Raw genomic sequence first — 14,117 nt, forward strand, 5'->3', positions numbered from 1 at the left:
GCCGCGGCCCCCGCCGCCGCCCGCCCCGCTGCTACTGCGCCTCATCCCCGTCAGCGTCCACCGCCGCGGCGGCGTGCGCGCGGCAGCGGCCGCGCTCTCGGCAGCGCGGGCGGCCTGCAGGCTGTTCATGGGCATCACCGCTGCCGCGGCCGCGCCGCCGCCGCCGCCGCCGCATGCCTCGTCCTTGAGCTGTGCCAGCTCAGCCATCAGCTTCTCGTGCAGCACCTTGGCGGCGGTCACGGCGAGGCGCGGGGGCCCGAGGCTGGTGGCGGTATCGGGCTGCTCGCCGGTGAGGAGGTACCTAGGGGGAGATTGTGTGTGTGTGTGTGTGTGAGAGAGTGAATGTGTGTGTGTGTGTGTGTGTGTGTGTGCGTGTGTGTGTGTGTGTGTGTTTGTGTGTGCATGTGTGTGTGTGTGTGCAGCATCACAACGAATGAGGGGAGCATGCCGGCCTGCTGTGAGTGCAGGGCTCATAGCAGGGCGCGGCACGCGCAGCAGCTGCAGTAAGGTGGACACAGGGATGGGCGGGACCGGGGGCGCTGTGCGGTCCCGCTGGGCACGCGCTCCTGCGCACCTGACTGGGACCGATGGGTCGAGCAGCTCACTCAGCCAGGTGAACTGCACACAAGGATTGGGAGCAACGCATGCGCATCATAGTCAAGCGCATGTGAGTGTATGGTCAAGCTTTGGGCACAGGAAGCCAGAAGGGGCGAACGGCCGGCGACCTGCGCCTGCTTGCGTCGCGTGTGAACGGCGACGATCCCGCCTGCTGGCGCGGGGATGTAAGCGGGACGGGTGGCGCCCGCAGGCGCTGCGTCTCGCGCACACCTGCTTGCGCATGGCCAGGTGGTAGGGCAGGCGGCCGTAGTCGTTGCGCACGCCACGTGGGTCGCGGATGTGGCGCGGCGGCGCGTGCTCGGGGCACAGCAGCCCGCTGGTCTCAACCTGGGGGCGTAGCAGGGGGCATTTGGTTGCGGTTGGTCGGCGTGCACCCGACCAGCCAGCCGGGAAGCATGGGGGGCGGCGACTGGCGGGCGTGGCAGGAGCCAGAGCGAGGGCACGCATGCACGAGCACCGTCACAGCGAGCAAGATGCGCCTCGCCCAGAAATCGCATGCTGTTTGCCACTCACAAATCCCTTGAGCAGGATACGGATGGCCTCGATGCTGCCCTTGGCGGCGGCGACGTGCATCGGTGTGTCCCCCGCATTCACGCTGGCCCAGTCCAGATCAGGGTATTCGGCCTGCGTGCGGCAGCGGCGCACGCGCGCGCGTTTCAGTCTGTTGCATGCAGCGGTCTGTTGCCCTGTGCGCGCGTTTCGTGTCGCAGAAGTGCCGTACAAAAACCTGCCGGGTGCAGCAGCTAGTGGTGAGCCCAGGGGCTGGCAAGGTGGCCCGCCAGTGCCGGACTGTATTATCCAGGGGCGGCAAATGCGTGTGGCGCACCAAGCGCCACGCCTGCCGCGCCGCGCTGCGCTGCGCCGGGTCCCACCTGCGCGTTGATGTCTGCGCCGGAGCTGAGCAGCAGCTTCATCGCGTCGTACCGCTCCTCATGCACCGCATAGTGCAGCGCCGTCAGCCCTGCATGGTTGGCCGATGACAGCAGCAGCTGCCGCTCCGTCGGGCCCCGCTGCGCCGTGCCAGGCGCCGCCGGCGCGGTGTGGGCGGCCGCGCCGAGCAGCAGGCGCACGCAGTCGATGTTGCCGCCGATAATGGCGTAGTGGAGCGCGGTCTGGTGGCGGATGCGGTCGTGGATCAGGAGCATGGCGCCTGCAGAGTGGAGAGCGGGGCAAGGCAGCGGCCGATGAGGCTGACCAGCTGCAAGGGATGCCAGCATGCACCACGCCATGGCTGCACAGAGCATGCGGAAGCTGGATCAGTCCACCCGCACACATGCAGCCACACGACTGCAACAACCAAGATTTCTCACCCACCCTGCTGCAGCAGCCACTTGACGACCTCTGTGTGCCCTCGCGCCGCCGCCAGCATCAGCGGCGTGCACCGCTTGAAGTTGACCAGGTTGACCAGGCGCTTGACGGCCTCCTGGGGGCTGGGGCCCACCTTCAGGAGCGCCTGCACGATGAGAACGGCGCGAGCGGCGCTCAGCGGTCCGGAAGCGGTGAGAGCGTGCCGGCCGTCCAACCGCCCACTGCGCTCCGCCCTTGGGGCGCTGCTGTGTCGCGCCGTCGCCGTCACCGCACCTGCAGCTGATGACCCTCCTCCGTGTCCTTTGGCGCGCTGTATGCGGACTCCACGGCGTGCGCCATCGCCTTGAGGATCCCCAGCTGGCCGGATTTGGCGGCCTTATGCCAGACCGTGTTGCCACCAGAGAATGTGCTCCAGTACACAAACCCAAGGTTGTGGCGCAGGGCAGCGCCCACGTCTGCGACGTGTCCATCCTCGACCGCCTTGAGCAGCCGCCGTCCCTCGGTCTTCACGCCGCATGACGACTGCTCGGCTCCCATCGCTGCTGAAAGCGCGGCGCGCGCCGAGCTCCTGCGGCGCCCGTCAGCGCCGCCTGGCGGCGGCCGCCCTCACGAGCCAAAGGCGGGAGGGCGCCCGATACGCGCTCGTGCCGTCTGCGCTTTGCTCTGGCTTCAGCCTGGGGCAGCAGATGTGGGGCAGGAGCGCGGCCCACGGTGTACGTATGCGGTCAACAGGCGCACTGCTGCCCTGCACTTGACGTCGCCTGATCTTGATGCGAGGGTCAGCCCGCCACAGCTGTATCAGATACCCTGATGACGCAGAGTATTTTGCTCAGGCTGACATCCCGCGGCGTGCTCCGCCGTGGCTGCAGCCTTACCCCACGCTGATCCGACAATGCCTTTCCAAGCACTCTCTATAGTACAATAATAATACTCAAGTAATACGGCAATCTGAATAGTCCAACGCAGGAAAACGGAAAAACTCTTCTGCCGACTGCCGCGCAATCAAATAACAGTCCTCTTCGCGCCTACTCACCGTGAATGAGGTTGAATTATAGTGCAACAACCAGTCCCTACAGCCTGACGGCGCCAGGGCGAGGATCCGACGTGCTGGCCCTTGGGTCGTGAAAACCAGCCGTCTCACAACAACTTGTGCTTGCGTTGAGCTAAGCGGAACTTTCGATGCGGTATACGTGATACGTCATGCAGTTGGCGGATTGGCGTGCTGCCTCTGGGATTCGCAGGGACGCAGCACCTGCCGAAGGCACCCGGACCCTTACTGCAGGCACAATCGTCGTGGAGTTGTCATCCACCCGACCACCCTCACACTTCTGAGGCCCCCCCAGCAATGTCTGCGCCGTCCCTTATTTACTTTCCCCCGTCGCATGTTGCGGCCGGCGGGACAGGGCATATGTAACCACAGGGCTGGGCCGCAGCCAGGCCGAGACAACCGGGGGATCCAGCCGCCGCGACGCAAGGGGCGCCGCTGGCGTCACCGCACCGCACCAACCGCCCTGCCGCTGGCGGCGAGCTGCTCACGGAAGCCCTTGAGCCAGTGTGAGTGCTCACGCAGCATCGCCTGGCCCATCTCCCGCTCGTCCTTCCATCGTGTGAGGAAGTCCTGCAGGGTTGCAATCCGTGGGCGCAGTTGCAAGGAATGAGCGCGGGCTGCAATGGGTGAGCGCCCGCAGCGTTGGGGGTGTGCGCGTGACGGGCTCAACTACAGTGACGCAACGGCAGAGAATATGAGGGCCTGCAGCTTCTGCCAGGTGCTGATGCGAGCCGCAAACCCTTTGCCAGCAGTTCAACAAGGCCTGCAACCCCTTGAGACGCCCACCAGACTGGAATAGCTGGTCCCGCCGTGCAGCATGGCGTCCTGCTCCCACGGCTGCTGCTGCTGCGGCTGCTGCTGTTGCTCCCGGCCCGGCTGTCGGTCTCGGGGACCCCCGCTAGCATCGACTGCCTCGCCCGACGCGTGCGGGCCCTGGGGCGGCACCACTGCTGTCCAGGGCTCCGCTTCCGCTTGGTCTGCTTCGCCATCCTGCACCCATGTGCCCCAAAAGGCTGGCGGCTGCTGCCGCTGCTGCTGCTGCCGAGGGTGGTGCTGATGCGTGCCGAAACCTTGCCCGCTGCGCAGGCCTGGCCGGCTGTGCACCAGCGTGCCCAGACCCCAGCTGCTGCCAGCGGGGCCCCAGCCGTCCAGCGGCTGGTGTGAGTACCGGTCAGCAGGCGCGGTGGCGCTCAGGTGACCGCTGGCTGCGATCAGCGCCCCCTCCAGGGCCGCGCGTATACGGCAGAACGAGTCCGACACGCCCGCGTCGCCGCCCAGGCTGCCGCCGCCCGCGGCACCCAGCGAGCCCAGGGCATGGGCTAAGCTGCCGGGTGGCTGCTGCTGCTGCAGGAGAGGCCAGGAGTCAGCCAACCCGTTGCGGCTGCAGCTGCCGCGCAGTTGGTGCTGCGGCGGCCAGGTGGGCGCCGCCCCAGGTGGGGGCGCACTGCCCTCGCGCATGGCCTGCGCGCGGTGGCTGAGGATGGTGACATGGCTCTCCAGGTCCTTCACCTGGGGAGAGCCAGAACAGGAGCAACAAGGGCCAGGCGAGGCCGAGGCCGATTGGGAAGAGAGCGATGATGAGGGATGGCAGACCGAAGGAAACATGTTGCATCTAACCGGCACAAGGCATAGAAAGAAGGCGAGCGGCGCCCCGTTGACAGGTGGCGCGCGCCGCCTGGCAGGCCGCGCGCAGCAGCCGCACCTGCGCCTTGAGCGCCTTGAGCCGCCGCGTCTTGCCGTTAAGCTCGTGCACCTGCTGCTGCAGCACGCCCTTCACGCGCCGCAGCTGCGCCGCCGCCGCCGCCGAGCCCCCGCCGCCGCCCTCCGCCCCGCCGCTGCCCGCGCCGTCGCCGTCGCCGCGCCGCCGCGCCTCGAGCGCTTCGTAGTCGCTGCGCCACTGCGCCTGCGCGGCCAGGATTGCCTCCTGCCGCTCCCGCACGAAGCGGCGCTGCTGCTGCAGGAATGCACGCGCGCGGGACAGCAGGGCGCCGTAGTGGCGCAGGTCGAGCCCCAAGGCCTCAAGTGCTGCCGCCGCCGCCGCCGCCGCCGCGCCCGCCGACCCGTTGCTATGCCGGGCGGCCGGCGGCGACGCGCGGCTGCGGCGCGCGCAGCGCTCTCGGGAGCCGCGGCGGGCGGCGGGCTGGCGCTGGCTGCGCGCGTTGCGCCGGCCCCCGTCCTCGTCCGCCTCGCTGCCGCTGCTGCTGTCGTTGCTGCCGCTGCCGCTGTCGCTGCTGGTGCTGGTGCGCAGCGGCCGCAGCCGCCGCAGTCCGTCATCCCGCTCGCTCCCGCCGGGCTCCCGTGCAGGCACGCCGCCGCGATCAGCGGCGCTCCGCCGCCCACCCTCCTCAGCCGCGCCCTCGCCGGGCGCGTCCTGCTCAGGCTTTTGCGGCAGCCGCAGCGTCGAGGCGCGGCTGCCGCCTTTTTGTGGGGGCTGGGCGGCGTCGGGCGCTCGCCGCTCGCCGTGCGCGGACGCAGTTCCCATGCCGCGGCGCATGCTGGGTGCGCTGTGGGAGTCGAGCCAGTCGTGCACCTGCAGGCAGCGATGCGTGTTGTGGTCGAGCCCCGCAGCTCAGGGAACAGCCCCGCATGCCAAGAGCCTCACATAGAGCCTGAGCGTTCACCAGTGACAGCCACACAGGTCGACGTCACACAACAATGACAGCCCACCTGTTCCTGCTCCGCCTGCCGCTCGATGCGCCGCCGCGCCGCCGCCAGTGCGCGCGCCTCCTCGGCCTCGATCTGCGCCCCCACGCGCAGCTCCATGGCGCGCCGCTCGCTCTCCAGCAAGCGCAGCTCTGCGGGAGGCGTCGGGCGTGGAGGAGTACTAGAAAGTGACGCGGGCGCCCGCGCCTTCACGAGGCGACACGCCGGCGTGTTGTTACGAGGGCTGTGAAGCGGCTAAGGCCAAAGCAGTTGGCAACAAATAAGGGGCGCATGCGTGCCACCCCGCCTCACCTTCCTCCGTCAGCAGACCCTTTGCGGCGGCGTAGCTGTCGCGAGCGGCAGCGTCCAGGCGCTGCGACACGCCCGCCAGCTCGCTCCTGGTGTGTGTGTTTGGGGGGGATTTCGTGTGGAGAGGGGGGCCGTCACTCTGAGGGCACGCAGCAACACACCGGAGAACAGGTGGGCACACCTCAGGGTCCGCACGCACGCAGCGGCAGGTGATGGAGCGCTGTGCAGGCAAGCAACCGGGCAGCCGTGCGCGCCGGCCCCCGGTTTGAAGCAAGGCGGGCAGCCGACCTGCGCGCTGCCAGCGCCGCGTCCGCCTGCTTCAGCGCCGCGGACGTGGTCCCCAGGTCGGCCGCGGCGTCCGCCAGCGCCGCCTTGCGTGACGCGAGCTCGGCCTCGGTTTCGTCCAGGGCGCGCTTGGCGCTGCAGGGGGGCGGGGAGAGGGCAAGGACAGGCAAGGGCCGCGCGTCGTGCGCGCTGTTGCCTGCAAGAGCCAAATTGTGCTCTCTGCAGCCACCACCAGCGACGAGACCATATGGCGACCGCCGGTGCAGCCTTTGGCACCTGCTGACAAGCCATCAAGGCCGCCCGCCGGCCCAAGACAACAGCCACCCACCGCTCGAGCCGCCGCTCCGCGGCCTCGAACTCGGCGTCCGACTTGCGCCGCAGCGCGTCGCTCAGCCCCGCCTCGAGGCGCCCCGACTCGGCCTTGCGGCCGGCGACGTCGGCGGCGAGCCGCTGCAGCTGCGCGGTGCGCGCGGAGACCTCGCGGTCGAGCGCCTCCAGGGCCGTCTGCGGGCAGGTCGAAAGCGAAGCCTCGAGGTCAGGTCAGGTCATTCAAAGTGGAAGCGCGCCGCGGTGCCGAAACATGCAAGTGCTGGCTGGACGGAGGCTCGCAGCACGGGTGCTTGGGCGATGCAGTGGCGCGAGGGGGTGAGCAGCGGAGCGAGCGCGAACAGACAGGGTGGGCGGGCGCGCCGCGCGGGCCGCACGCGCACCTGCCGGCGCGCGCAGTCGTCCTTCAGCGACTCGAGCCGCCGCCGCGCGAACGCCAGCTCCGCATTGCTGGCCTGCTGCTCCGCCGCGGCCGCGACCGCCTCTGCCTCCAAGCCGGCCAGCTGCCGCTTGGCCGCGGCGGCCGCCGCCTCGGCGGCCGACGCGGACGCCTCGGCCTCCGCCGCGCGGCGCCGCCGCTCGGCGAGCTCCGCATCGGCCGCGGCCAGCGCGTCCTGCTCTGCCCGAACCTGGCGCTGCAGCGCGGCGAGCCGCTGCTGCTGCTCCTGCTCCTCCTCCGCCCGCCGCCGCGGATCGCCTGCGCCACCGTCATGCCCCGCCGCCGCGGCGGCCCCCGCCGCGCGCTGCTCGAGCTCGAGCAGCAGCGCCGCCTTGGCCGCGACCGCGCCGTCCAGCTCCTCGAGCTCGCGCCGCCGCGCCTCGAGCCGCGCCGCCGCGTCGGCGAGCGCGCCGTCCAGCTCGCCGCCCAGCCGCTGCAGCAGCTCCGCGCGCGCGGTCGCGCGGTAGCGCTCGCCCTCGGCCGCGACCTCCCCATCGATCCGCGCCCGCTGCTCCTCCAGCAGCCGCCGCAGCAGCGCGCTGCCCTCCGCGGCGGCCCGCTCGCGCGCCGCCTCCTCCACGCTCTCACGGACACCGTCGGCGCCGCCCGCGGCGCGGCCCGCGGGCGCCGCCGCCGCGGCGAGCGCGGCCTGCGCATCGGCGAGCGCGGCGCGCTGGCGCTCTACCAGTGCCGCCAGCGCCGCCTCCTGCGCGTCTGCCGCCTCGGCCTCGCGCCGCCGCGCGGCCTCCTGCACCTCGGCAGCCAGCTGCTGCTCGTGTGCGCGCTCGCGCTCGGAGTACTCCTGCCGCAGCGCCCAGAGCCGCTGCGCGTGCGCGGCGTCGAGCGCGGCGCGCTGCTCTTGCGCCTCGGCCTGCAGCTGGCGCTCCCAGCGTCCGCGCTCCTCTTCCAACCGCTGCCTGCGAGGGCGGCGTGCCGGCGAGGCCAAGCACATCGGCAATCACAGGGGCACGAAGCAACAGCATGCGTAGCTCGGCACTGCAGCTCGGGCGCATTGCAGCACGCCATCCAGACTGTGCCGCAGCCGTGATTCATACGAGGCCACCTCACACCTGACGCGCCGCCGCTGCTCCTGATCCGACACCTCCTCAGCGACGCGCCACTCTGACACCTGCGACGCCGCCTGGGCGCCGCCCAGCGCCCCGCCCAGCGCGCCTGCCTGCGACGCCGTGCGAGACAGCGTCGGCGTAGTGACCTGCGCGGGGGGGTCAGGACAGGGCTTTGAGGCGGTGCGGTGCGACGCCGCGATCTGCATCCTATTGACGCGGATGTACATGGCGGCATGCCCCACAAGGAGCGTGGGGCATAGTCCCAGGAAAGCAGGCACAAAGCTCTACCCCTCTTGCCGCCCACCTGGCTTGACTGCTCGGCCCTGCTGGCGTATGACACGACTGTTGTTAGCTCTGGCTGCGATGGGCCAGCTGCAAACGCAGGCTGCTGCTGCTGCTGCTGCTGCTGCTGCTGCTGCTGCTGCTGCTGCTGAAGGAGCAGTTGCTGTTGTTGCTGCATGTGCTGTGGATACTGCTGCTGTGCGGGTTGTTGGTGGTGATGGTGGTGATACTGCTGCTGCTGCCGTCCGGCATTCAATGCCACTGGTGAGTCCACTGCGCTTGTCGCGATGCTATGCACGGTCGAAAGTGTGCTCGTAGGCGACTGCTGCTGCTGCTGCGGCGGCGGCGGCAGCAGCGGTGGCTGCTGTTGCTGGCCGGCCTGGGGGGTGCTGACGAATGCCGGAGGAATGCCAAACTGCAGAAATCCGCTAGGACGGGGTTGCTGCTGCTGTTGCGCCTGCTGCTGCTGTTGCGCCTGCTGCTGCTGTTGCGCCTGCTGCTGCTGCTGCTGCTGCTGCTGCAGGATCAGGGCGTGTTGCTGTGCGGCCAGCTGCTGTTGCGATGCCAGCTGTTGCTGCTGCTGCTGCTGCTGCTGCTGGAAGGTTTGCTGCTGCGCTGCCGCCTGCACCAGTTGCTGCTGCTGTGGATGCAGAAGTGGCTGCTGCTGCTGCTGCTGCTGCTGCTGCTGCTGCGGCTGCTGCTGCTGTTGCTGCTGTTGCTGCTGTTGCTGCTGTGCCTGCTGAAACAGCTGCTGGTGCGCCTGAGCAACCATCTCCTGCTGCAAGTGCGCCTGCTGGCCCCGCTGCTGGTGTGCGTCTCCCTGCTGCAGGCCCGCCGTGTGCTTGGCTTTCTCTTGCTGGTACAGGTTCCTGCATGGCAGAAATATACGAGGGATTGAGCCAGCCAGCCATGGCCAGGCCGGACAAACACCAGACGCATGCAGACAGGCCCACATCAGATCCGGACCGGCGGACAGAGGGCATCTCTGTATACGCACCCGCGCCAAGTCCTGCCAAGCTGCAAATCCCACAGGCTTCGTTGAAACACCCAATTACCGGTAGAAGCCGTCGCAGGGGTGGTCCCATATGCTCTCCCCGGTTGCAAAGTTGAAGTAGTAGATGTCTCCATTGGGGGTTTTGCTGCAGGGATGCGCCACAGGCGGCAGGTCGGTGGGCAGGGCGCGTTGGCAGGGGACCAACCGTATCCAACCGCCACGCCATCACGGGGTGCACGCAGCCAGTGCAGCCACTGTGCGCTCACCAGGGCTTCCATTCCTGCGGCAGCGGCGCCTTGAGACCCTCTCGAGCGATCCAGAGCAGCTCCTGCGCGCGTGCAGGCGCGCCGACACGCCAATTGGTGCGCTGGGGCGCGGCAACCTGCACGCTAAAGCACAGTAAAACCAGGGCATCCTGCAGGCCCGATTTCGCGGCGTGCCTCACCCTCTCCTTCTCCACATCCATGCCCAGCCAGTTGGCATACTCCAGGATCTCTGCAGGGCGGCGGCAGTGGCCCGATTGCGCCAGTCAGCGCACGGTTACCCTCCGGCAACAGTGCGGTCCACCTCCGCTGTTGTGCATCTGTGGCCTGACTCGCGTCCCCCAGGCTCAGCAAGCTCGCCTTGCTCGGTGGGTTCATAATTTTCGTCCAGCTCTTCCTCCAGCACGATTTGCTCCTCGGCCTCCATCAGCACAAAGGGGCTGCGGCGTGTGATCGGCAGGCCTCTGTGCAGGGGTACGTTACAATTTCAAAGCCATTTTATCTCTATTGTTGCGCCTTTCGCTGATGCAGGCAAAGTGGTTGAGGCCGACGCGGGAAGATCGATTGAAGCGCAACAACGTTGCTCTGTGTCAATGCGAACGGCGATTTTGGCACGCAACGACTTCCTCATGGCTGCGAAATCCCCTTGCAGGGTGGACGGCCTGTCATAGGGAGCACACACAGCATAATGTGTCGAGTGCGCAGCTGCTCGTCTCACTTGCGCACCCGCCTGTCTCGATGTTGCGCGGACCAGCGTGTGGCGGCGGCGCACACTCTGGAAGCAAGACTTTGGAGTTCATTGATGCTATCATCTTCCAGCATACGTGAGGCCCTCTCAGACGTCTTCCACTCGGCGTGGTGCTTGCCGTCGTGCTGCCCTGTTGGCCCATCCTGCGCTGACCACACCACACCTGCATCCCCTGCGCTGCAAAGCAGCGCGATGAATGCGCAACCTCTTGCACACGATGCCAGTCAACGGGGTGACTAATGCCTCTATGAGCCAGCTGGAACATTACTGCATCACGTCCACTGTACGACACCGCGAACACAAACACGCAAAACAACCAGATAGGTCCCTCGAAGTGAGCAGAAACAGCAAAAATTGCAGCCAAAACAGCGCGTACAGGCACCCAGGCAGCCAGCCGACGCATCCCAGCCCGCGTCAGCCGCGCCGCGCCCCCGCACCATGAGCCGCGAGCACCGCGCTCCGCGGCCAGAGCCGAAACTCCCCAGTGTCAGCGGCGGTACCGGGCGCGCTTGAAGTTGAAGTACAGGTGCAGGATGCCGCGGTCGTACGTGCACTTGAAGCCGCGGCGGTGTGTCGTCTCCCTGCGCGCGTGTGCACGTGTGCATGCAGCGGACGATCATAAGCCGCTCCACGCCCCGCATCAACCGCGCGCAGCTCGCGTGCGAGGCCGCCCCTCCCTGTGCGGCCCCTTACCCGCAGGGCCCCTGCCCCGTCCCACCCCCGCGCGGCCCTGTCTCTTCCAGCCACGCGTGCACCCCTCGCTGCCGGCCCGTTGGGCCTTTTACATTTCATGCGCTTGCGGTGCGCCCCGCGCCTCACCACTCCTTGTTGACTATGCGGAAGGCGATGTCCTCGTAGGGCGCGCCGGCCGTGAACACCAGGATGCACGTGTCCTTGCCGCCGCTCGGGTCGGGGTCCACGCGGTACGACGGCGCCTGGCGGCCCGATGGGGGGCGGATGCGGCAAGGAGGGATGCATCGAAGGGGCCGTGAGCACCGGCTTCCGGAAACGGCGTGCGTCGGGGGAGCAGGGCCCTAGGCTGCACGGCTCTCGGGGTGGCGGGCAGCGCACGCCCTTGGCGGTCCCTGCTTGCTGGTGCCCGGGCGCGGTTCGTCGACCGGGCCCCGCGGGCGCCCACCGTCTTCTTGTCTATGAGATCTGGGTAGAAAATGTTGAACTTGTAGCCCTGCACCACCTTGGGCGGCGGGTTGTCGTAGTCGTAGTGCGTCTGGTTGTACTTGTTCCACTCGTAGCCGGTGTGGATCCTGGCGGGTTGCGGGGAGGTTTGGGAGGGGTAAGTGGCAGTCAGAGGGCGGGAGCGGGCCGGAGGGAGCATGGCGCCGGCTGGGGGCGTGGGAGTGACCTAACGGCGGTGCGCAGGGTCGCTTGAGTGGGCTCGCGGCAGCGTGGGCGCCCTGGTGTCTTCAATACCCCTCTGCATCAACACTCACACACAAACACACACACACACACACACACGCAAACACACACAAGCACACACACATATGTACAAAGACGAAAACACAAACACACACCTGTTGAAGTACTTGGGCTTGCGGGGCGCGTACTTGTTGTGCCACCAGTACGCCTGGCTGGCGACCCCCAGCCCCACCTCGCCGCCAAACGGCATGTCCATGCCCGGCGCGCCCCCCGCCTCCTCATCATCGCCGGCCGCGCCCGCCATCACCTTCTCAGCCTGGGGGGGTGGGGGGGATGGGCGGTTGGGAGCGGTTCGAGGCGGTTGGGGGCAAAACGAAAGAGGCAGTCCAGAGGCCAGTAGGCGGCGAGGAGCGGCGAGGCGGGTGCGGCGGCAACGCACCGGGGCCGGGGCGGGGGTTTGCAAGTGAAAACAAGCAGCCTAGGGGGCCCCTGCCGCAGGGGGCCTGGTGCGCGCGGGCGACCAACCTGCAGCCGCAGCCGCCGCACTTCCGGGTCCTCTTCCTGGCGCTGCACCGGGCCCAGCCCGATGCGCGTTGGCGGGGCGACCGGGGCCGCGCTGCTGTCTGCGAGCGCCTGCGAGGCGGGGGGCGGCGGAGTTGCGGCAGGGGGCACAGCGGTGATGGTTGACGTGTTCAAAAGGGCTGAGGCAAGCGCTGCGGGAGCAGCAAGGCAGGCGCCAAGGAGCAATGGTCAAAACGTGGGAGAGACTCCAGCCACAGCAGCAGGGCGATGCATGCGATCCCTCTTGACGTTTGTTGCCGCAGGGCCCGCACCTCTGGCGCCGCCACGTTGCGCAGCATGGGGTGCACGGGCGCGAGGCTGCGGCTGGCAAACTGCCGCTGGTACGCGCGGTCGGCCGCCGCGCTCGCCAGCTGGCGGGCGGCGGTCTCCGACGCGGCCAGGTAGCGCGCCGCCTCCTTCAGCTTGATCTGTGTGGGGGTGGGGTCGGTGCAGTGCCTTTCATTCTCGGCCGGGGCACCGAGGCCGCATCAGGGGCGAAGAGGTCTTGGCGTACAAGGCAAGTGCGCCCAGGTCGAGCGTACGCGGGGGAGAGCGCGCGGGCCGCCCCTCGCGGGCCGCGCCCCTGCTGCGCCCGCTCGCGCCCGCGTGACACCTCTCGCCCCGGCCGGCGGGGCGCCCCCTCCTCCGCCTTCCCCCACCTCCCCTCCCGCCACGTGCGCGTCGTCCTGCGCAACAGCGGTCCCTCCGAGCAATCCACTTGAACAATCCCCCGCCCAAGACACACATACACACACACGCGCATACACACACACACACTCTCTCTCACTCTCTCTCTCTCTCTCCACTGTGTCGCCCCCCCACACCCCCGCCCCAGGGCGCACCTCCTGCCGCAGCAGCGCCAGTGTCCGCGCGTCGTCCTCCTCCGCCACCACCACCGCGCCCGCCTCCAGCTCCCGCGGGTCCACCGGCTCCGGCGAGTGCCGCCCGTCGCTCTCCTCCAGCGCCGCCGGCGTGCGCATGTCGCGGAGTCCGCCGACGGCGCCAATGCCGTGGAACTGTGGCTGCTGCTGCTGCTGCTGCTGCTCTTCCGTCCGCTGCTTGGCGCCAGGACCCACCGGCGGGAGGCCGGCGACCGCGGCGGCCGCCTCCTCGTCGCCCTCCTCCTCGCCTCCTGCTGGGCGCCCGCTCGGGCCCGCCCCCGCTGCCGCGGCCGCTTGGCCCCCCTCCTCGTCCTCCTCCTCGTCTGAGAGCGGAATCTCCTCTTCGTTCGCAACCACCCGACCCGCTGCCGCACCCGCCGCCGCCGCCGCCTGTCCTTCTTCCCCCTCCACATCCACCTCCGTCTTCTCCCGCCCCTCCTCGCCCGCCCGCCGCGCCGCCTCGCCGGCCGCGCGCCGCGCGGCCACCGCGGCCTCGTCCTCCTCCGCCTCTGCGTCTTCCGCCCAGCCCATGACCTCGGCGACGTCGATCTTCGCCGTCTCCTTGGCGATGCGGCGGCTCAGCTGGTCGGCGTGGATCTCGCGCAGCCGCGCGCGCGCGGCATGGATCTGGTGGGGATTGCAGACGGCCAGTGGGTGCAAACGTGGTGGTTAGGCTCATAACAGTACGCTGAGTGCTGTGACTGGACTAGACCAGACACACCAGGTTAATACGGGGGCTCCATCCCCCTGACGCCGCCTGCGCCGAAGCAGGCAGACAGCCGTCCACCAGCCCCGCGGCGCGCCCAGTCGGGCCGGCGCCCCAGTCCGGCAGCAGCAGTCCGCGCACCTGCAGGCGCTCCAGCACCGCCTCCCAGTAGTCCGGGTCCCCCTCCCCTGCCGCCAGGCTGCCGTTGATGTTGGCCTCCATCCGCCGCAGCTGCGCATGCGTCTGGCCCGCCAGCAG

At 69.0% G+C, this 14,117-nt stretch overlaps 3 protein-coding genes across 3 annotated transcripts in view; all 3 read right to left on the reverse strand.

Moving 5' to 3' along the window:
- Window positions 1-470: 470 nt before the first annotated feature.
- MNEG_4875 (hypothetical protein) lies at window positions 471-2,463 on the reverse strand (the record flags this gene model as incomplete). Its single annotated transcript, XM_014046645.1, has 7 exons — window positions 471-498; window positions 575-618; window positions 829-945; window positions 1,132-1,242; window positions 1,491-1,768; window positions 1,933-2,071; window positions 2,200-2,463. The coding sequence occupies 7 exons, from the start codon at window positions 2,461-2,463 to the stop codon at window positions 471-473; spliced, it is 981 nt and encodes a 326-aa protein (XP_013902099.1).
- A 952-nt stretch (window positions 2,464-3,415) lies between these two features.
- On the reverse strand, window positions 3,416-10,383 carry MNEG_4876 (Centrosomal protein; the record flags this gene model as incomplete). Its single annotated transcript, XM_014046646.1, has 14 exons — window positions 3,416-3,544; window positions 3,761-4,483; window positions 4,677-5,504; window positions 5,642-5,769; window positions 5,930-6,015; window positions 6,215-6,346; window positions 6,540-6,715; window positions 6,922-7,894; window positions 8,048-8,150; window positions 8,762-9,195; window positions 9,382-9,465; window positions 9,587-9,648; window positions 9,766-9,815; window positions 10,302-10,383. 14 exons carry the CDS (start codon window positions 10,381-10,383, stop codon window positions 3,416-3,418), a joined length of 3,990 nt encoding a protein of 1,329 aa, XP_013902100.1.
- Window positions 10,384-10,818: 435 nt separating this feature from the next.
- Window positions 10,819-14,117, reverse strand: part of MNEG_4877 (Uncharacterized protein C19orf29) — a gene marked incomplete at both ends in the record, with an annotated part of 6,502 nt that continues 3,203 nt past the window's right edge. Inside the window, 8 exons of the mRNA XM_014046647.1 lie at window positions 10,819-10,912; window positions 11,151-11,266; window positions 11,470-11,596; window positions 11,867-12,027; window positions 12,237-12,344; window positions 12,545-12,700; window positions 13,115-13,780; window positions 14,001-14,102. Coding sequence (XP_013902101.1) covers window positions 10,819-10,912; window positions 11,151-11,266; window positions 11,470-11,596; window positions 11,867-12,027; window positions 12,237-12,344; window positions 12,545-12,700; window positions 13,115-13,780; window positions 14,001-14,102 — 1,530 coding nt within the window. The remainder of the gene's footprint in view (window positions 10,913-11,150; window positions 11,267-11,469; window positions 11,597-11,866; window positions 12,028-12,236; window positions 12,345-12,544; window positions 12,701-13,114; window positions 13,781-14,000; window positions 14,103-14,117) is intronic.

Source organism: Monoraphidium neglectum, assembly GCF_000611645.1.
Source record: "Monoraphidium neglectum strain SAG 48.87 unplaced genomic scaffold scaffold00699, whole genome shotgun sequence".
Lineage (NCBI taxonomy): Eukaryota > Viridiplantae > Chlorophyta > Chlorophyceae > Sphaeropleales > Selenastraceae > Monoraphidium > Monoraphidium neglectum.